Source organism: Sitophilus oryzae, unplaced genomic scaffold, assembly GCF_002938485.1.
Source record: "Sitophilus oryzae breed Bouriz unplaced genomic scaffold, Soryzae_2.0 scaffold_136_pilon_pilon, whole genome shotgun sequence".
In the NCBI taxonomy this organism is placed as follows: domain Eukaryota; kingdom Metazoa; phylum Arthropoda; class Insecta; order Coleoptera; family Curculionidae; genus Sitophilus; species Sitophilus oryzae.
Window position 1 is genome coordinate 53,399 of NW_022146026.1, and position 23,057 is coordinate 76,455.

Here is a 23,057-nt window from a genome sequence, read left to right on the forward strand (position 1 = left end):
AATAATAATTAGTGAATACAAAGTATTAAATATTTTTATAAAAAAAACAAACAAAAAAATAGTAACATCATATTAGTAAATAAATACTTTTTAATTAGTCAATAAACTTTTAACTTGAAAAATTAGTTTTACTTTAGCATATCAGTTTAAAATACCGTATGATCGAAAAAAACGGCGTCCAGTTGGCTGAGAAATGACAATCGATGACATTTCCCATATAAATTTACATATAATATGACAGCGATCTTCATTTCATAGCCATCGCTGACGCTGTTTTTTCTCGATCATACGGTATAATATCAGGTATATCAATAAGATATAATATATCATAAACACCTCTTTTATGTTTTTTAGTTTTTGTAACAATATCCCTTTTAATATAGTCCAAAATATCTTCCGAACTCGAATATTTTGCATTTTTACAATCACAGGTATTTTACAGGAAGCCTATATTAATATGGCTTACATGTTTAATGGCCTAAATTCCGTCGTAGACATCCAGTTCTCGTCATCCATTTTTAATTGATATTTTAAGGTAGAATTAATGATAAATGTCGGGGACGAAAATTGGGCACATCAAATAGCGCATCTTCATACTGCCCATTTATAGAAAAGAATTATTGAATTACAGAAAAATTAATTTTATATTGAATAAAATATCTCTGCCTATAATGACCCTTCGTCAATGGTGACGATAATACGGCCAATCCATTGCGATGTGTCCCGAAAACCGTCACCCATTTTTTTTACTAATATTATAGAAAAAACATATTTTTTTATATGAATACATATAACAAAAAACCTTTTACACTGGTAATTAATTATATTTGAACTTTAGTATACGAAATTGCATTATTGTGAAAGAAAATAAGGAAGACTGTAAGAAATGTGTGATTTCTCGTCAACGACTAACTTCCAACTAAAATAGTCGTTATTCCATGTAAATGAAGTGCGTCATTTAAAAAAAGATGTATTGTAACGTTTCCAGATATATAAAACAGATATTTAAAATTATTTATTATGGAATTTTTTCTCTGAGTTTCTTAATTTTTTAAAAAATATGGGAATATGACGAGAATTAGGACAGTGACGGTAATTGGGCATTTACAATACTTGTATGTAGTCTACTTGGCTAAGATTTCCATAAGGACCTTTTAAAGAATTTTAGCTCACTGCTTTTTAGTGTGACCCACCTTTTTAGGGTTCCGTACCTCAAAAGGAAAAAAAGGCCCCTTATAGGATCACAAATTAAAACCATATTAGGTCTATAGTCCCTTGAAGTCCCTGGAAGGAAATATAATAATTGATACTGTGTAATATCCTACTATAGATACTGTATAATTCCAACTGGAAAGGAGTACGACAGGGAGACGCGGTATCCCCAAAGCTGTTTACAGCAACATTATAAGAAATCTTCCATCAAATGGACTGGACCAACAAAGAATTAGAAAAAGGAAAATATCTTAACCATCTAAGATTCGGTGATGACATAGTCCTAATTTCCAATAGTCCTGAAGAACTACAGGCAGCAATAACAAGTGGATCTCAAAATGAATTTAGCAAAAACTAAAGAAATGTACAACGAACTAATGAAAGGAAAGACATTTTACCCAATAGCACAACATTGCAAATAGTAGAAGAATATATATATTTGGGACAACTAATACACAGCTCGGGATCATATTTAAATCTAGAATGCCATTTCTAAAGAAGAAAACATCCGACAGATGTGTACTACCAGTTATGACATATGCATGCGAAACCTGGACATTTAAAACGGACATCATAAGGAAACTTTAGGTCACAATGGAACGAAATAGGCTGGGAATAGCCAAGAGAGACCGTAAAAGAATAAAGTGTATACGACAAAAGACCCAGGTAATAGATTCATTCACAAAGTCAAATCCCTCAAATGGCAATGGGCAGTTGACACCTGGCAAGAAGAACGGACAACAGATGGACCACAAAAATTACAGCATGGTACCCACGAGGAATTAAGAGACCTAGAAGAAGGCCGAACCTGAGATGGGACCATGATATTAGGAAATTAGCAGGGATAACTTGGGCCCGCATAGCCAACAATAAACAAACAATAGGCTCAACTACAAAGGGAGTATCTAAATATGTGAGAGAGGCTACACCATAATTGGAAATGGTTGAATAAGCTGATAATGATGATGATGATGTCTGAGTAATATATCAAATTTAAATATATTATTTGAAATTAAGTTATCGAGGAAACATAAAGCAAAATATAGTACCATCGTAATACACAACTATAAAACGAATTATTTCCTGAACATCGCTAAATCAATAATAAACTATTTTTCTTTTTATCGAACTCGGGAAGATATGAATTAGCGGAACGCGCAGATAAATCAAAAGTTTCTGGGTCCGGCGGATTTGCTTATACGGCAAAAAGGCGAAAGGGCATAAAGAATTGTGATTTAGGGCATTAAGCCGTGAGTGGATGGAAATAGAAGGAAAAAACACCCGTCGAAATATTTCCGTCTTTGACTGGTCGGCCATTAGATAAAATAAGTGCCGAAGGGGAGTTGAAAGTCTCGAAAAAATCAGCGTTGTCGTCAAGTTTTTTCTGTAAAGTCGTGTTACTGGACAGGGATGAAAAAATATTACATATATTTATGTTTTTGTGGGATAACCTGTTAACTGTATGATTTCAAAAGTCAAAATGTTACTGGGATTTTCTTCGTATGTGCTTTATTTCGTCATAGTACTGAGGATTACATAACAGCGGCCAGACTATATTAGAAAATGAAAAAAAAACACTTTTTATATTTAAATCATTTTTGGATTTCATCCTCACACTTTTATATCAAGTAGATACGTCTCAAAAGTAGGTGCCCGGTGGCGTAGAGGTACAGGCTCTCGTCTACCAATCTGAAAGTTGTGGATATTCGAATCCCACACCCGGCATTTCATCAGCCGACTATTTTTATTAAAATAAAAATAGTTTGGGTACCTAGATCGACTCAGCCTTAAATGAGGACTTGGGATTCACAATCCTGAGGTAATAATAGGCGGTTGAAGCGTATGGCAAGCTGTACCTTGCTACTCCCAAAGGCGTTAAACGCTATATACGGGAGCTATTATTATTATATTATACGTCTCAAAAGTGGCCCTATAACGTTTTTATTTTTTCGTATAACAAAACGAGATTTGGTGTGTTAGTACATGACAGAAATTAGGATTGATTGACATATTCAATTGTTTTTGGTCACTTCCTGTTTCACCGGAAATGACTACAACTTTTGATTTTTAAATGTCACCCTCGGTATATTTTTACTTTATTCGATAGAAAATGTCACTCTGAATAGAATGACTTATATGTCAACTTTTGACATTTTCGCTTAAAGAAATCGTATTTTAAATTTTAATATAGAATGCCGTGGCTGTGTAAACATAATTTTTAATCAAGATACATTTTATTATTATTATTTTGATTTTTTGATTTAGGGATTGATTGGAAAAATAGATTTGATCGTCTAATGTTTTTTGTGTTTTATCCTGGCCGGTTAAAAGATGCCAAAATCATATCTTTAATTATATCTTATTTTTTCCAAATGGAACAAAGGTGGCTCATTAGCATATTTAGAAAAAGCATTTTTTACGAATAATTTGGTACCACACACTTGATATTTCGAGTCAAATTGTCGTTATGAACGGAACGTCAAAAGTTGACATATGATATGTCATTGTATTCAAAGTGTCATTTTCTATCTAATAAAGAAAAAAAAATACCGAGAGTGTCATTTAAAAATCAAAAGTTGTAGTCATTTCCGATGAAACAGGGAGCAACCAAAAACAATTGAATACATCGATCAATCCTAATTTATATCATATACTAACATACTAAATCTCGTTTTTTTTATCTGAAAAATAAAAAAGTTATAGCACCCGGTATAATCTTAAATTACTATTAAATTACTATTAAGTTTCTTTTAATTAGTTGCAAATAAAAATTCAATAAAAAAGAAATATTTTGCATCATTTTTTAAATAAATCATTAAAAATACAAAGAAATAGTCTAAAACCAAAACTATACTAGAACTTTACTACAATTTTGGTCAAAGCCATCTAAATGTTTTTGTCGTGTACAGAGCTATTGTATTGAATGAGCCGTATACTGGGTGAGTCTTAAATAAGTGCAAATATTTTTAGGACTGGTATATTTCAACCTCAGAATGATTTTTTTGCAAGAAAAAATTGAAAACTTGAGTTTTTCAAATAAAAATGGATTTTCTTGTTAATTTTTATTTAAATCTTGATAATATGGCAACTTTGTTTAATATGGTTGGTTAATAAAACGGCAACATAAGTTGTAGATTAAATTTAGAAGAACGAAAGCTCAGGAGAAATCATGTGGTTGCCAAAATTTAAGCAAAAAATGTTTTTTTTTATTTTCAAAGTAAAATAGCTCGGATATTTTGTACTTATTTGAAAAACGGTAAAGATTTGTTTTCTTTTATCGAGATCTACCGGCCCTATGTAAAAATGTTTTGCCCTTATTTAACTCTCGCCCTGTATATCTCGAATGTCAGCAAATCCGTTAAAAAAATCGAAGCATTTTGTGTTCTATTTAAAATATACAAGAAAAATATATTTTATAATTTAGCAAATTTGATAGTTTGGTAGTGTAAGTACAGAAAAGGTACAGACTAACAGTAGAAAACACCTAGCATAGTTTCGATATCATCATTTATCTTAGTATACTTATTTATTAATGCTGCAAAATATTATTTCTTTCTTTCTTTGGTCTTTTAAAACTCTAAGATCACATTTAATAATAACGTAGAATTATGTAAAATGATCAGAAATAAACCCAGAAATACGGTAATATACCGAGTGTTCCATATAAACCCATTTTAATTTGCTCGTACCCTCCAGTTCCATTTCCATCCGCACTCTCTCACTTTTATGAGACACTTTGTACAAGTGATCATATTTTTAAAATATATCCTAGTGTACAATTCTTTCAAGTTTGTTATTATGGAATTTGGTAATGTATATACCGGGTGGTGCATCGCCGTTGGAAACATATGAAACCAACAACTCATTTTGAACTGTCCAAATATTGGCTCCCCTATTAATTTTACAGCTAAATCGTAAATAGGTTTTTAGGTTTCTGCCTATGCTGAATACACACACCAAATTTGAGCAACTTTGGACAAGCCGATTTTAAGTAATTTAAGAAATTAAAAATAGATGCAGTTTTTCTTAAATTAGTCAAAATCGGCTAGTCCAAAATTGTCCAAATTTGGTGTGTGTATTCAGCCTACGCATACCTTTAAAAAAACTATTGACAGCAGCTGTAAAATTAATAGGAGAGCCAATATTTGGACAGTTCAAAATTTGCATGGGATTTCCTGTTTCCAACGACGACTAAGTATCACCCGGTATGCCTCATACACTGTTGCAGGATAATACAGTTATTCAATAAATAAAATAAAGGTTGAAAGAAAGTTAGTTGATAACCAAAAACAAGTATTTTTATATTAAAGTTTTCTAACAGTTTTCTATTTGTTTCAGTTAATATTTGACGAATTCAAGCTGGGAAGATACGAACCCTCCGCATTAGACGGCTGCCCCGACGGCTACATGCAACTCAGCGAACTCGGACGCCCCTTCACTGGAGGGTCCTGGTGCGGCACCTCCTCAGGACCCGCAGCGTACTACAGCGAGACCTCCACCGTCACCGTCAGCGTCAAACTCTTCGCCTCTCCACAACTACCCTTCGCTTTCCGCCTACGGTACCGCTTCGTATCCAGACGAGAAGCCGTAGTAAGATTCGGCTCACCCGCCTCACCTTTAGAAAGAGGACAGGTTGCTCCAGGTACCTATTGCACCCGCCAGTTTGAAGAATGCTACCGGAAACCGTGCCGTTTACAGTCACCAAACTACCCAGGGATGTATCCGAGGAACGTTTCTTGTTACTGGAGCTTAAAGCAACGGATCGTGCCAACCTGCAAACACGCCATGATAGCCGTGAGACAGGAGGCCGCCCACAAAATGCACATGAAGCGGTCGATTAATGTGGCCGGTCTGAACAAAACCGCGAGAGCTCTAAGAGCTTGGCGGGACTGTACCGGCGAGAGAGACCACTTAATATTTTACGACGGGCTTTCTACGGACGATCCAGTTTTAGCTAAGTATTGCGGCGGAGATTGGCTCCCCAGGGTCGTATCCAGAGGACCGGAAATGCTGGTCGCCTTTCATTCGTCTCCATTTAGCATTCCGTTGCACTCGCCACCGTCACAATCGCCTCTTAAAGGTTTCGAGCTGGACGTTGACATTATATTCGCCGATTCCGATTCCATGGATTTTGCCCGTCACCGGCATAATTGTGATTTTAATATAAACGCTTCGAGTCCGGATGGAGATGAGATATGGACAGGACGCGGAAGAAAGGGGAGGTTGATCAGTCCTAAACACTCGCTACCCCCGAACACTACTTGTACGTATTGGTTTAAAGGGTTTGAGGGTGATATTGTTTGGATCAGTTTTATTTCGTACAGTCAGCGAGCATTGCTGATAGGAGAAGGCGGTCACGCTTTAATCGGAAACAGCTCCTTTGGAGGAGGATGTCTTACACGATTACAAATATGGGACAACAGAACGTTGATAGAAGATAAATGTGACGAACCGCCTTTACTATGCGATCATAGCGCTTTAACTAACTCAACCAGAAGCACTCGACCTTGCAGTAATGACGAAAGTTACATTTCAACCGATAAAACTTTGATTCTGCAACACCATACCGAAGATGGTACTGCCTTGCATCCCGCATTTTTCAAAGTGAAATACGAGTTTGTGGATACTCGATTGGGAGGTGACTTGTGGTCGAAGAAAGACGCTGGTCCTTGTCACAGGATATTTAAGAGACATCACGTTGGCGAAATCACCGGACCCCGAAACGTGTTTTTGTTTGGTAGGGGTGGCGCAAGAGATCTCGAGTGCGTGTATCGGTTCGAAGCAGGAATCGATGAACGAGTGCGGTTAACCATAAACAACGCTTCGTTCGGGATTAATCCGCTGTGCGAGACGGTGCCCGATCCGCACAGTCGGAGACAAATATGCGAGTATTACAGCGGGGCGAACGTTGCCGAAATTAATATCTACGAAGTGCCGTGGTCGGATGTTCGCATGCCTAAAGCTTGCATCTGCGACAATTCCACGTTATCGAACAATAAATTAGTTTATGTGTCGAGCTCGCGTGTCTTGGAACTCCACTTTAAAGCCAGAGATATGAAAATCACCGAGGACTACACGGTGTTGCATTTCCACGCTGTTTTCGAACTGGAAAAGTTGGCAAACTGTCCAAGAAACCAACGGTTAAGAGGCGACGGAGGCGAAGTGCAATTCACAAATCCTCCTTCGGATCGAACCGAAACATTATGCAACGACATGCCCTGGTTAGTCGAAGCACGGCATAACAAAAGTTTGTTTTTATTAAGCTGGGGAGCTTTTCTCCCTTTGAAACCCCGACCAGACGAGCCGCCTAGGTGTCCCACTTCAAACAGAATCCTAGTTTACACCGGTAAGCCTCAGAAATTGGTAAAAGCGATCTGTCCAGGAGAGCCGGGTATTAAACCTCTGGCAGTGCATGTTTTCAGCGAAGAATGGCGAGGGGAAGGTGTAGCGCATTTAGTGCAACGACCTCCACAGTTCGTGGTAGAGTGGATCGGTCCTGAACCCGCCGTAGCGGCTTTTAGTTGGTTGGAGATCTCCCGGTCGCGACACGCTCTTTTAACACAACTACAAGTGCCGGTGAACGCGAGCGCCAACGACACGGAACTCGAGTGCGCGTTCAAGTGTCCGGAACTGGAAGCCTGCATCAGCGCTTCGTTGTGGTGCGATGGCAAGGATCACTGTCCGTCGGGATTCGACGAGGCCGAAGCGCAGTGCGGTGCGACGTCTAAATTACTCAATTCGCTTCCGTTGGCAGCTCTGGCTGCGGGTTTCGCTGTGTTCGCTTCCGTGTTTCTGTTGATTTGCCTGACGGCGCACAGGTTGCGGGCTCGGAGACGCCGCAAGCTTGCCAAGAAGAAGCTGATCGCGGGTCCGCGGCTTCTGGATCCGGGGCTCAATTCTTGACATAAGGCGCCGCCAGTAGAATTTATACACGTGGACCGAGAAACGACCGTATGAGGTTCCGCGCAAGTCGGTACGTCCGTCCCTACGCTCACTTATTATTATCTGTCGGTGCCTTTCAGTGATTTACAAATGTATCGAGCGGCGACCTCACGTTTTCGAAGCAATGTTCGGCGATAACGCTGAATTACGCCAGATACTGTATTTTTTTTAATTTGTCTTTGATTCTAGATATATTTTTCGATAGCTTTTACCTCGAAGAGTTTGTAGAGTTACTGGTACTTTCCGTAAAATGTAGTACCTAAAAATTAGGATGTTTTTTTCATATAAACATATGAGAATATATTCAGTGTCGAAAAATATGGTCACCCTTTCATTATTTAAAAAGTTAGCTGATAAAGAATATACTAAAACATCTAATTAGAAATATCAACCAGTATTAATATTTTATCAACAAAAACAAAATTACATACTAAACAAAAGGTTCCCACTGTAAATTAATTACTTAAATAACAAAATGTGGAGTATATTTAAACACTTTTAGCACAGCCTATTTATAACCAGCCTGTCCAATTACAGAGTTCTCTGCACCTACCCAGATATTCACTTATCTTATGTTATGTAATAATAACTTACGTAGTTGGGCTCCCTTGAAACCTTGAGAATGACTCTCTAACTGGTGGCATGTATAATAGAACTTGCGCAGCAGGTCATACGCAAACACTAAAAAACAAGCGAGTAAGACCAGCTGGTAGTAAATAAACTGTGTTTTTTTAGACTGTGACAATATTTTTGCGACACTGTATTTATGCAAAATATACCTATATGTTTTTTATCGCTAAATTAATTTTTAATTAATTAAAATTATATTTCAAAGTAATATGTGTAATTATACAAATACAAACAGTACTTATCTTTGTGAATTGTCTTGTATACCACCATAAAGATAAATACAGAGTATACATAAAATTAATATCTTTAAGACTAAATTTACTGGTGATTCTATGTAGTAGCAAGCAATTCACGTGAAGTTTGCCTAAAAGGTGTAATAAAATAAAAATATTAAGTACGTCTTATGATCAGACAAAGCTCGATTTTTTTGACCTAGACAAATGTATAAATCATTTGTATACGTGACTAGTGTAAATTCTAAATAATTTAAAAACAATTGTTTTTAACAGTGAAATTATAAAATACAACAATTATAAAACAGAACAAAGGAGTCACTCGAATTGATAGATGGGCCTGAAATTCAAACAAATCTCCGAAATAATGGCCGAACAATAATTTATGCGGCTTATATTTGGAAAATTTAAAAATTAGTGAAATAAAGCGGAATATTTACTGCCCTATTGGTGTTTATTTGAAAGCCTGCCGGCAATAAATACAGTCGAAAACGAATTTGGCCAATAACAAAGTATGGTCAGGTTGGGCCTAATCAATTTGGTTAACCCATTGTAATTAGCGATAGCAAATATAAACATACGAAATTTGCAGTTTTAACGTCGATTAAAGATAAACACGGTTGCCGGATTTCCACATTTATTTTATTGTAATACATTTTGATTTGTTTGATGGCGATGACGTAATCAACTAGTTCTGGAAATTTTCAATGAAATGTTATTTGCTTAAAGTTATAACGTTCTGAAATTACTAAAACTAGTAAAATTAACACAAATTCAAATTTGTCAGTGACAACTGTTAAAATATACATTAAACTACTAATTACACCATATACAGGGTTCGGCAATAATGCGTCGGGTATCTATAGCTCTTATAATAGAAAACTTAGGCATTTTTTTTAAGTACAGACCTAAAGTATGTATTAGGATGTATTTTAGAAAAATATTTTAACTTCTACTGGCTGGCTTAAAAAAGTGGGAGTGGATCGGGATGATTTTTTAAATGAAACACCCTGTATATTATTGGATTTTTCGCTTCCTTTCTGATTACTTTACATAATCCTAAGATATTATTAAATATGTTTTGATAGTTTCGGAAATATTAATAAATAAATTAAAAAATATTGTTTTCAGCCGTTCTTAAGAAATTTATTAAAAATACAAAAATGTCCTTAAATCAAAGCTATACAAGGTGTATACTATAATTGGTCTTCAACCATACAGGGTGTTCAAAATTCTATGCCAAACTTTCTAAAATAAATATTTTTTCTTTGTTTTATTTAAATGGAACCCTGTATATTATATCTTTATTAGATGGAAAATTAAAAAAACAACATTTTCTGTATTTAAAGTATTTTAAAATTTTTAGCGGGTTTGTAAATATTTGAGTTTTTATTATATATGGCTCTTTTCACGGTAATGTGTTTTAAAAAAAGACGAAAATACAAGACGAAGAATTTGAATACCCGGTATGGTTTAAGATGGTTTTTAGAATTTGAAGAGTTTCGAATACTTTTTATTTTTTTATTGATTTATTAATATCTCTTAAACTATCATAACATATTTAATAGTATTTTGGGATTGTGTAAAGTGATTAGAAAGGCAAGCCAAAAATGCAATAATATATAGGCTGTTCCATTTAAAAAAATCATCATGATCCACTCACACTTTTTGAGCCACCCTCTAGAAGTTAAAATATTTTCCTGAAATTCAACTCAATACATACTTTAGGTTTGCTCTTATTATAGGAGCTACAAATGCCCGACGCACTATTGCCGAACCCCGTAGATAGAAATATTTGATAATACAGCTGCTAGGCACAGAGTAATTAATGCTTGCTACTAAATTAAAATTATCAGCATTCATTTCTTTATATAATCAGTACTTTTTAATTTACAGGATGACATTAATATAATTGTTAAAGTTTAGGATTAAATTTCCAATAGCTGCCAGTTTAAATAAAAATATGGCCTTCCTAATTATGAAAACGTGAGGACGCTCTTAATGTAATTAAAGAAAAACAGTGATTAATATAAAATTAGACAATCTTAGTGGCCAAAGGCGAACAGTGGTTGAATATAATAAAAATATTTTAGCTCTTCATTGTTTGAAACGATTGTGTAGTGCTGCGAACTGAAACAAATAAATAAGTACGTGCTAATAGTTATTAAATAATTACTATAATTACCTTTGTAGTATTATGATTAACTAAATAAAACTGCGCACATGTACACGCTCGCCGAGGCGATCCGAGTGCAAGGCATGGCCAAGGCGACCCGAGATGCTAGACTCAAGAACACCGTGTAGCTCTCGCGTAACCCAACACTCTCGTAGCCTCCCGCTAGGCCAAGAGCTCCGAGAATGAAGCGAGGGAACCTTGTGCAATGGAAATTTACAAGTACACTCTCGCACTTGTCTGGCCTCGAATTGCTTCAGCGAGTGTGTACTTCCGACATAAGAGTTATAGAATATATATTTATAAGTTTGTAAATTTTTAACTACTGTAGATAATGTTTTTTTTTATTTTTTAGGTAATTGTTAGTAATAAGAATAATGCTAGAGAATTTTATATTATACGCTCAGATGCAAAAAAAACGCAACGGAGAAAATTTTTATCAAATTTAAAGTGTTATGTTTTTGTTATTTTTAGCCCTATTTTCATGATTTTTTTAGCAAACTGTATATAATTATATCAACTTTGATTCGTAAACTAAGTTTTTTATAAATTTTAGTATTTGGCATATTATACAGGGTTAATCGAGGGGTTGTTATTTTACCTCAGCTTTAAAACACCCTGTGCAGTAATTTCGTGTGTAAATTTTCCTAAAATATAATTTTACGGTTAGAACCATGTCTCCTGAGCATTTTGTTTTTTGGATCATGTCAATACATGCCTTGGTTAAGTTTTAAGAGTAAAAGGAACTTGCTACCAACAATTTGCAATTTTTCCAATTATCATTACTTTTTGATGTAATTTTTTGATATGACGAGATGGTTTTGGTGACCATTGTCGTATCGCTATATTCCGCCACATTGGATGCTCTATACTAAATAAAAAAAATTAAAGACTAACGATACAGTCCTGATTTTAATAAACATTCATAACGATAACCGAACTAACGATATTAACTGAATACTCAAGAAAACAACTGTAATAATCAAATATACAAACAGAAAATAAAATTGTAAAAAATACCCTAAAACTTTGTATTACCTCCCTTGGCTGCTACAATTGCCTGTATACGTCCGTTCAAAAAAACAATCTTCGGATTGTCACGGGGTTTTTAACAGGACATTGTCTCCTCAACGAACACCTTAGTAGGCTGAAGCTGAGAAACAACGGCGAATGCAGATTCTGTGGGGAAAATGGGGAAACACCAAAACATCTTATCACTGAGTGCGCCGAGACGACGACCATTCGTGCCATGAACCTTGGTACGTCTGATGTCGAGGATGGAGAGCTGGCCTCTGTGGAGCCGTCTCAGATACTGGCTTTTCTTAAAGCCCTGAGACTGTATGATGAGTTATAACTCGTTATAACTCAAGAAAGGGGAACACACAATAGATCTATAAGGTCGCGGTGATTAACTCCCCTCCTAAACATTCTACATTCATACGTCCGTTCATACTGTCATTGAGACTGCATATATCATTAAGCGTTATGCTTTCCCATTCCTTTTTAAGAACCAAACGAAGTTCATTTAATGAAGTTGGTACCGCTTCGCGACCTCTAAACCTTCTGCCAAGCATTTCCCAAACGCTGAACACGATGAGCAGTTCCTAGTAGTATATAGTTCACAATAATCACCAAAGCCGCTTTTCGTCATATTGAAAAATGACTTCAAAAGAAATGATAATTGAAAAAATTGCAAATTGTTGGTGGCAAGTTCATTTCGCTCTTAAAATTTAACCAAGGCATGTATTGACATGATCCAAAAAAGAAAATGCTCAGGAGACATGGTACTAACCGTAAAATTATATTTTAGAAAAATTTACACACGAAATTATTGCACAGGGTGTTCTAAAGTTAAGTTAAAGTTAACAACCCCTCGTTTAACCCTGTATAATATGCCAAATACTAAAGTTTATAAAACACTGAGTTTACGAATTAAAGTTCATATAATTATATACAGATTGCTAAAAAAATTATGGAAATAGAGCTAAAAATACCAAAAATATAACAATCCAAATTTGACCAAATATTTATCCGTTGCGTTTTTTTTGCATTTGAGTGTATAATATTTCACTGTTACTTGGATTAAAACTTATTTTTAAATCAAATTTAAGTTTCCGTTTTTAATATTGTATAGTATCATTAATTTATATAAGGAATATTCTTTACTTCTAATCGGTTGGTATCACAATAATGTTACGGGAAACTAAATATTATTAAGAAAAAATGTATGCCAGTAAAGATCTACTCAACAGTTTGTAACTGTAAATTCGATGATATTAATTTAAAAAATATATTTCGGTTTTTATTTTTTTTTATAAATGATATTATAAAGGGACGCCTATGATATAACATCCAGCCTGAACATTTTTAATAAAATTATTAAATTATCAGCACAGGAAGCTGGCAAATGTTTTAATAATACTTTTCGCTCTTTATTCGTATATCTAATTTAAAAACGGAAGCCTTAAAATCAGCGAAACAGTACCAAAGTAGAACGATTAATTTTAATATTTCATATGTCAGGGTTGGCTTTCCTCTGACGAATGCTCTGTTTTTCAAAAACGAGATGAAAAATTATCGAGTCGTATTTAAAAATTTATTGTTTTACAGACACAGAAATGCATGTTCGAGGGAAAAATCTGGCTATAAAATAAATGTTTTATTAGATGTTATGAAGTTTTTGTATTTTTATTAAATTATTTCTTTTAAAAATATTTTATACTAAATTTTAACGCATTTATATATCTCTGTCCTAACGATTAATGTGATTTTTTAATTTTTGTACTTTTGGCACTTTTGTACATTTCATATTAATTATATTAAATATGCTACTGTATTTAATAAATTTCATAAAACTAAAACTAAAAAAGACAGAGTCATTCAATATTAAAGTCTAACCAACAAGTCAGGGAAGGTTTCGACAGAAAACATCCAGGAAATGACAGAAACTACCATTTATCTGTGAATTGAAATGACAACCAACAACTGTAACCGTTATATATCCTCTCTTAGTTGGACAGACTGTATTATTTGATAGTTGCATTCCTTGATAGTATGTATTTGTATAGAGTAAAAGCACTTCGATGATTACATATTATGACTTTGTATATAATAATTTTTAATTTTTTGTATTACTCTGATCTTCTTTAGAGATTCATCACTACTGTGATTTACTATCTAATAGAACTTCTCAATTTCAGTTATAGGACTGTCTATAGGACTGACTATAGGACTGACTATAGGATTGACATTCTTGAATCAGGACAAAGATATACTGCGATGTAATTATCTACAAAAAAAAACGTGGCAAAATTAAGTTATTTATTATTACAAACTTAGAAATTAATTACTTAGTTGAATATATTAAATGACTCAAATAATATAGTGGCAAACAAAAGCAATTTAAAAATGCATACTTAATAAAATGTATACCAGGTATTTACGTTATAAAAATATATTTATTCCAAAAATTATAAAGTTAACAGTAATATTATAAAGTTTACTTCTTTACCTTACCAAACTAACAAATAACTAAATGAAATGTTGCGATATAAGCTGTTTTTTTATATCATAAGTATAATTACATTTACATTTTGATTTACACTTTTACAATTTTTTATCATAACATGTTTGTTTATGATTCTCATTTACCTTATATAATATAAAAAATATATATAAATATTTGTTTATGGTTATGTTAGTTTATATTTATATTTAGACATACCGGGTGGTGCATCTCGTTGGAAACACAGGAAATCCTTGCAAATTTTGTACTCTTCAAATATTGGCTCCCCTACTAATTTTACAAGTCGTAAATAGATTTTTTAAAGGTTTGCGTATGCTAAAATACACATGCCAAATTTTAACAATTTTGAACAAGCCGATTTTAAATAATTTATGAAAAACTGCATCTATTGTTAAATCATTTTTACTTTTGAGAGAGTTGTATTGAATGTTATTTCACCCAACAACCACGCAATTACGCCTTCTTTTTTGTGTTAAGATCTTGTCGGTAATTTTATTATTATTTAAAATTGTCACAAGGCAACGCGACACCCAGTTCATGTTCTTTTTCGCTTAATTTTTACTATCCGACACAGCGTTACATCACACAAACTTTGTACCTGAGAAGTTCGTAGTTTCAATAACTGCACTTGTAAAAACCCTTTGAATAAGAAGACTAAGGAAGGAGCATATCAAAAATCTTAGGTCTACCGCGATGAGCCTCAAATATGGCCGACCTAAATTCCGGTTTATCAGTGCCGTTCTAATTTTATTTAAAAACTATGATGTGGGGTAGACTCAATAATTCTTTTTTTATTTTACGTTGTGAATAAATGTTGGTAGTTATTAAAATTGTTATAAAAATATAAAATTCTGATAAAAATAGTTAAGTTATAATAATTATTTATAAGCATAAACATCCGATACGCTACTGAAGCAGGTAAGTCAAATTGACGTATCTAAATTCTTTGACATCTAATCTTTGACAAGTAGTAAATAAAAGCAAAAATGCAAGAAAAAATATATAATTAGTTAATTTAAGTGAATTTCATAAATGATCGGTTTACTACACGTATGTATATTATATAGTCACTTACTAGCGAAAGGTTGTTCCATTATTTCACACATTTTTGCCGAGATCTACCGCATGCTACACAACCAACTATTTTAGAGTCTGTTTCGATAAATCGCGGTAGTGTCACTGTTAATTTAAGTTCTGCCACAATTTCCATCTAGATTTACTAACTTTGTACAACTAAGAGTAGTAGAATAAATAAATAATATAAAATAAGCTCCGTAAAGACTGACAAATCCACAAAATTTCAAATCAAATTCAAATGTGTCAAATGAATCATCAAACAGAACTGTCAAGGATCCCCACCCTAGAGTCCTTTTTCCGCCCACCATGCATGAATACATGGATAGCATTATGCTCCTTCCTTAGTCTTTTTATTCAAAGTAAAAACCAAAATACTTAACCTAAATACTTAAACTTAATATGTGACATAGCCATGATTTTTAATGTTATTTCAATGCGATCAACATGAACGGTAACCGGAACAATCGAGACAATAGTTCTAATTTCAGTCATAATTAATATTATAAATTATTATAATATTAATTATTAAATATTATAGTTAAATTATAACTGAACAAGTAACAATGCAAAACCAGGCAAATGCCAGCATACCTTAAGTTGTTAACCTATGATTTTATCATTGTCAAATGTAATTTGACAATGTTTTGCCGTCTATACTCTTACGGTATAGGACCTACGCTTAGTGTCCCCGAAATGTTTTCTTGTAATTTAAAACTGATTCGAATGAGGCAAAAACCTAATGTTTAGAAAATTCAATTTGACATTGACAAAATTACAGGATGACAACTTAAGATGCGTTGGCATTTGCCTGGTTTCGCATTGTTACCTGTTCAGTTTTAATTTAAAAATAGATGCAGTTTTTCTTAAATTACTTATAATCGGTTTGTCCAAAATTGTTCAAATTTGGCAAGTTTATTCAGTATACACAAACCTTTAAAAAAACTATTTAAGACTTTGCTATTAAATTAATAGAGTAGTCAATATTTGAACAGTTTAGAATTTGCATGGGATTTCCTATGTTTTCAAGAACAATACACCATTCGGTATAATAATTTCCGCATTTATTAAATATTATATTGTAATTAAATGTATAATTACTATTAATATTTTAAATAGACTTAAAGTACAACTTTAGTAGAATTTTACTCATTCTCTTTGAAAATACGATAAGTCCATCATTTGCAACATTTTCCTTCATACACTTAAACCAAGTTGCAAAACTAGCAAACACAAATCAACTCCGCTTCTTTACGTACAAGTTTACAGCGTAAAATTGTCAGAAAAGTCTAATCCCACTTATTTAAATCCAAAGTGGCTCGAGGAAAAGTTTTAGAGGTTATAAATATCACGTAATACTCCAACTTTGGTTTCTTCATGGTAACTTGGAAATATATATGACAGAAAGTAGAACTCCTTTCAGTGTTTCAGATTGCTGGAGTTTTGCCACTAAATTATTCTTTTCATAGTTGTCTCGTCATAAAATTAAGTAATACAATTAATTTTATAAATGCCTTTAAACTTTAAATATTTTTAATTTTTTTTTAGTTTAAATAAGCGATGTAAGTATGTAAGTAGCGATGTGTGCTTTTACCCTGGGGGTGAGTGCCACCCCTTCTAGGGGGTGGAAAATAATTCACCCATTTTAATTGCAAAGATCAATAAAGGGATGAATTATAAGCAAAAAAAATGTTCAATAACATTTTTTCAGAAAATTAATATTTCCGAGTTATTTGGGATTGAAAATGTTGATTTTCCATCTAAAAACTGCATATTTTTCTGCCATTTTTTATCAATAACTCAAAAACCAAAGCAAAAATGAAGCTTTTGGAATAACTAAACGAGTCATTCTTTGTTGTTTACCGTAGGTGTAATAATAGCCGAGTTATCACTCTGTAAAGATGATTTTTTTTATTTTTCGAAAACTAAATTGCAACATTTTACCGTAAAATAATGGAAGAAGAACACATTTTTCGAAGAAAATGAATATAGCCTGCTAGAAGTGCTTGAAAAGATCTTTTAAATGATGTTTTTTTTAAAGTTCGTAGCTCAAAAACTCGCTTACTTATGATAAAAATAAAATCGTAATCTCATTTTTTCCGAAAAAAATTAACAACAAAATCATAAAAACTAAGCATAATACATATACAGTTGGCTATATTTAGGTACTAACAATGGACTCTGCAAGTTCGAGTAGTTTAGAATGCCTAAATTTGGGAAAAAAAATTGAAAGTAATGAAAAAAAAATTCATTTTTAAATAATTTTTACATATCTCAAAAATTAAGCAAGATAAGTAAAAAATGTAACTTAGTAAAATTGAAGATCCTTTTTTTGCAATATTTTTGGTCTCTTTCAATTTTCTGTAGGTTTCTTTATTTCGTAGATATTACGTTTTTTTTTAGTTTGACTTGCGTGTAAGGGCCTACTTCTTTACGCAAAAATCTCGTAAAAATGAAGTGTTCAAGACTGTTCAACTATAGAGGTTAATTTGTAGCTCGTGTAATTTCCTACAAATTGATAGTTTTTATTTTTATGATTTTAGTCATAGATTTTGTTGTTAATTTTTTGCGAAAAAATGAGGTGACCATTTTATTTTTATCATAACTCCGTGAGTTTTTGAGCTACGAACTTTAAATGACCTCTTAAAAAAGCATTTAAAAGGTCTTTTCAGGCACTTTAAAAACGGCCATATTCGTTTTCTTCTAAAAATGCGTTTTTTTCGCCATTATTTTACGGTAGTTTAATTAAAAAACGTTGCAATTTAGTTTCCGGAAAATAAAAAATCACCTTTACACACTGATGATTCGGCTATTATAATACCTACAGTAATTAACAATGAGTCGATTCGCTATTCCAAAAGCTTCATTTTTGCTTTCCATTAGTTTTGCCATAAAACGCAAGATTTTCGAGTTATTTATAAAAAATTGCAGAAAAATATGCAGTTTTTAGATGAAAAACCACCATTTTCAATCCTAAATAACTGGGAAAATATTAATTTTCTGAAAAATGTTATAGAACATTTTTTACTTAGAATTCATCCCTTTATTGATTTTTGCAATTAAAATGAGTGATTTAATATTCACCCCCGAGAATGGGTGGTACTCACTCTCAGGGTGAAAGCACGCATCGTGTAATTTTTGTTTCTTACATATATCTCTATTCACTCTTAAAATTTCACATCAATCGGTGCGGTTATCAAGAATTCGGAGGTAATACCCTATTTTTATCCTCGCTTACTGGCCTGTATACTAGTTTTATCAATATTATTTATATGTTATTTGATTAAATAAATTAATCTAGTTTTTAACTAAAACTCAGTCAAACAAATAGGTAATACTTGCTAACAAAATTTGTTAAAAAGTTTTAGTTACTTATATATCTAAGTAGGTATATTATGTTCTTCAAGTATATGCTAAGTATACACAAGTAACCAGCTACATCCTTTCGAAGTAGGTTCAAGTTAATTTATTAATAATTAGTTTTTTATTTACTTGATTTCTTATGTCAATATACAGGGTGTTTCAACCAATATGTGCCATCTCTCCTGGGGAGATACTTGACGTAAAAATTTGATTTATTTTTGATGTCAACATATTAGGTTTGCATATAATCGTCCCTGGTAAATCTGTCGATACTTTTTTAGCATTGAATCATGTAATAATTAAAGTAACGTTTCGCCCTTAAAATGTCATTCGAATCTCTATAGGCGCTTGGAAGCAAATTATATAAAATCAAAAAAAATAAGATTTTAACCCCCTGAAAGAAAAATTTTATTTTTACGTGAGAAATCTCTCCACGAAGGATGCCACATGTTTGTTGAAACACCCTGTATACTATGGATAATTATATTGCAGTTCATATTATCTTGTGCTGTTTGCTCAAATTGTTGTTGAGTTATTTGAATAACTATAAGAATAAAACAGTATTTGATTAAGAGAAACAAAACAATTCTCAAATAGAAATTAAAACTTGAATTTTTTAAATACGTTTTTTACAGTTAAGTAAAGGTACAAAAAAATATTTTTTGAAGTATATTAATTTTCAATTTCGTTTCATAATTCAAATGTATTATTTTTTTGCATTTTATCATTTTTAATGTAAAACAGAAAAAAATTCAAACTAGAAAATGAGCAAATTACTAATAATCATATTAAAGCTTTCTCGTTATAAGAGAATATACAGAAATATAAAATATATAAATAACGATATGTATATTTCTTTATAATAGTTTTAGTAAACATGTAAAATATATTGAAACTCACTCAAATACCATATTGTATTATAAAAAACGAGATACATGATACTTTCTGAAAATACTTCCTTCCAAACTATCGTATAAGTAGTATTATTTTTTTGTGATACTGTTAATATTTGTTAAATAATTGTTAGAGCTATTTATTAAATAAGTACAGGGTTTTTGTACAGTAGAATAGTTTATAATTTTTATCCATAAAACGGACAACGTTGATAAGCAAGACTTAAACAATTTTTTTATTTATGCTCAAACATTTGTTAAAAATTAGTAAGCTTTACTATAGACACAAATTATCCAGTCTAAAACTTAGTTATATTTAGAAACATTATAGTATATTTAAATATTTGTGTTTTAATGTTATCTGGCTGGTTCCATAATAAATGTACAGGGTAGAAAGTTACAAAACGATATTTGTTTATATGATGTTTCTATGACTGCTTGTTACCCCTTGTATAAATGTGTAAATAAACTAGGATATATGTAGTACATACAATTTATACTTTTGCCCTTTCATTGTAAAAATAAATACTAATTGTGTTAATAAGTAATACTTGTATTGGTAAGACTGCCAGTAATGTTCTTTTTCTTACATCTAGATACAATTTAAAAAAATTCGTTGATCTGTATCTGTTTCTACTACATAATATTTTGTACATTGTACAAAACACAACTTGGTTAATATATTAGTTATAGTATGTCTAAAATTAATGATAGCTGAAGTCAGATGTGAGGAAATGAACGTTATCCCTTTTAAAAACAATGATTGTTACCTAGTCCTAACTGCGAATATAGATATGCAAAGAAACTATTACTGCCATTCGTAGTAAAGGTACCGTAGAAAAATGTGTAAATAAAAAAGATAATCACTAGATCTTTAGTAAATAAGTAGGTATTATGCACTTTATACTGTAAGTATGAACACCGGAAATAAATATGTTATAAAAATTACAATTGCTCTTTTACTTTATATTTGTAGTATACAACAATTTAAAAAAAAGTATATAGTTTAAAAAAATTCTATACTTAAAAATGATATTTTTTTAAAAACAGTAAAAACTAAAATATATTTATTTCATATTCATTTTCTATTGTTATTCTTAATTTATTATTATTTGGAATATTCAAGTATTTGGTTAACTTTTATCTTATGTGACTTTGTAAATAAAAAAAGATGTAATGCCATTAAAGTTTTTTTTGTGTAGCGATATTTTCTCAAGGGAAGAAACTAAAAATATTTTATATATTTTTCGACAGTCCAGGTATCGTCAAGAGACATACTATATTGATCCATATATCTATCATCCCAACAGACTCTATGTTCACTTTTTATCTTGAATTTGTGTGATATTAGTTTTTTGTCTCTTCTACTCTTTTCAATAACATACTTTCAATAATTTATATTTTTTATCATAATCTGCCTCTTTATGACTCTCATTTACTTTATTTTACTCTATTAAGAAAAGGATATGTTTTATTATTTATGTTTATTGATATGTCAGTTAAAATTTATATTTAAAGTTATAATAACCTGAGTGCTCATAAAATCTAATATGTATATAAAATTCTTGTGTCACAGTTTTAGTAACCATACACCTCGGAAACGGCTTGGCCGATTTTTATAAAATTTTATTTTATGTATATTCAGTAGGTCTGAGGATAGGTTGTTTTCTATTTTTAAAACCCTAAGTAATAATGAGGATTCACACATAATGCACATCACCCAAACTTCAAAAACCTAAGAAATTATTCTTTTTTGTTATCATAATTACATGTTTTGTATACCATGCTGGCAACTGTTACTTTTGGGTGGGTATTTACGTGTGTGGAAGTAAATCGCGTAGGGATCTTATTAAGTCGGAGTGAGAGAAATGCGACGGCGTGCTGATGCGGCGTTGCCGGTACATTTTTCCCTATCAAGTAAAGTAAAATCACGATCGCAAACCGCTTATATTTAAACGACTTTATTTTCTAAAAGATAACTAGATAAAGTCATTAGATATGTTTCTGAGCATCTGAAATTAAATTATAAGGATATCATTAGTCCATTTTTTTATAACAATAAAACGTCAGTAATGGCGATAATTTAAAAACTCAACTTTTTAACACGCTATAACTTAAAGACCACTTTAGACATTGTAACTTTTTTTTTATTTTGAAGATCGGATCTTTTACAATATGTTTAAATAAGAAAAATTCGATAAGGTTGTTTTTTTCCATTCAACAATTTTAAACAACCAGTGCATAGCAATTTTCAGCAATCATGTAGCTTTTTATTTATAAAAATGTTCACATACTGTCTGCGAAGAAAATATAGCAGAAATGTTAAGATAGTTTTTGAAAAAACTACAATCAATTATTATTTTTAATAGATTTTGAGATATCGATTTTTGAATTCAGAGTTCTAATAGCGCGACCACTGTCGAACACCAACTCAATTCCACTTATTTTTACCAAAAATGCAAGTATTTCTAACTTGCACTTAAAACTTTTTAAGCTAGAGGGAAAATTACAACGGCTCGTTAATAAATAAACAAATAAAGTATCGCGAGACGTAATTATATCGTGAAGCTGAACGCATGATGTACACTGTACACCTTTCCCTAGAACTTTAAGTACTGACAGAGGTACTGATTGGGTCTACCGGTCGACTGCGACAAATCTGCTATATCCCCTTCCACGTCTCTTAGCAATGTGCGCAGTTTCTCGGTTTATTTCGTGCGTTTGGCAACGTGTTTACTGTTCTCTCTTTGTTCAGTACATTATAAACTCATTGTACTCTTCTTACATACGAAAATATCGACCCAAGACTAACATTTGCCAGCCCTTAGTATAATAGTCCCTCTGCACATAATATAAAATATCAGCAGTAAAGATGATCCATAATAACAACAGCACATGCTATTGAAAATTGTTAAGTTATATTTTTAAAGAGATCAACAATTTATTTAACTAAACACACACATTATGAACAAACCCTATACTTTACTTACCACTAGGTAAGTCAGAATTAT

At 32.2% G+C, this 23,057-nt stretch overlaps 1 protein-coding gene across 1 annotated transcript in view; it reads left to right on the forward strand.

Annotated features, from left to right (window-relative positions):
- LOC115875308 overlaps positions 1-8,115 on the forward strand; it is a gene marked incomplete at its 5' end in the record, with an annotated part of 54,745 nt that extends 46,630 nt beyond the window's left edge. Inside the window, one exon of the mRNA XM_030890728.1 lies at positions 5,551-8,115. Within this exon, the coding sequence (XP_030746588.1) occupies positions 5,551-8,115 (2,565 nt within the window). The remainder of the gene's footprint in view (positions 1-5,550) is intronic.
- Positions 8,116-23,057: the final 14,942 nt, after the last annotated feature.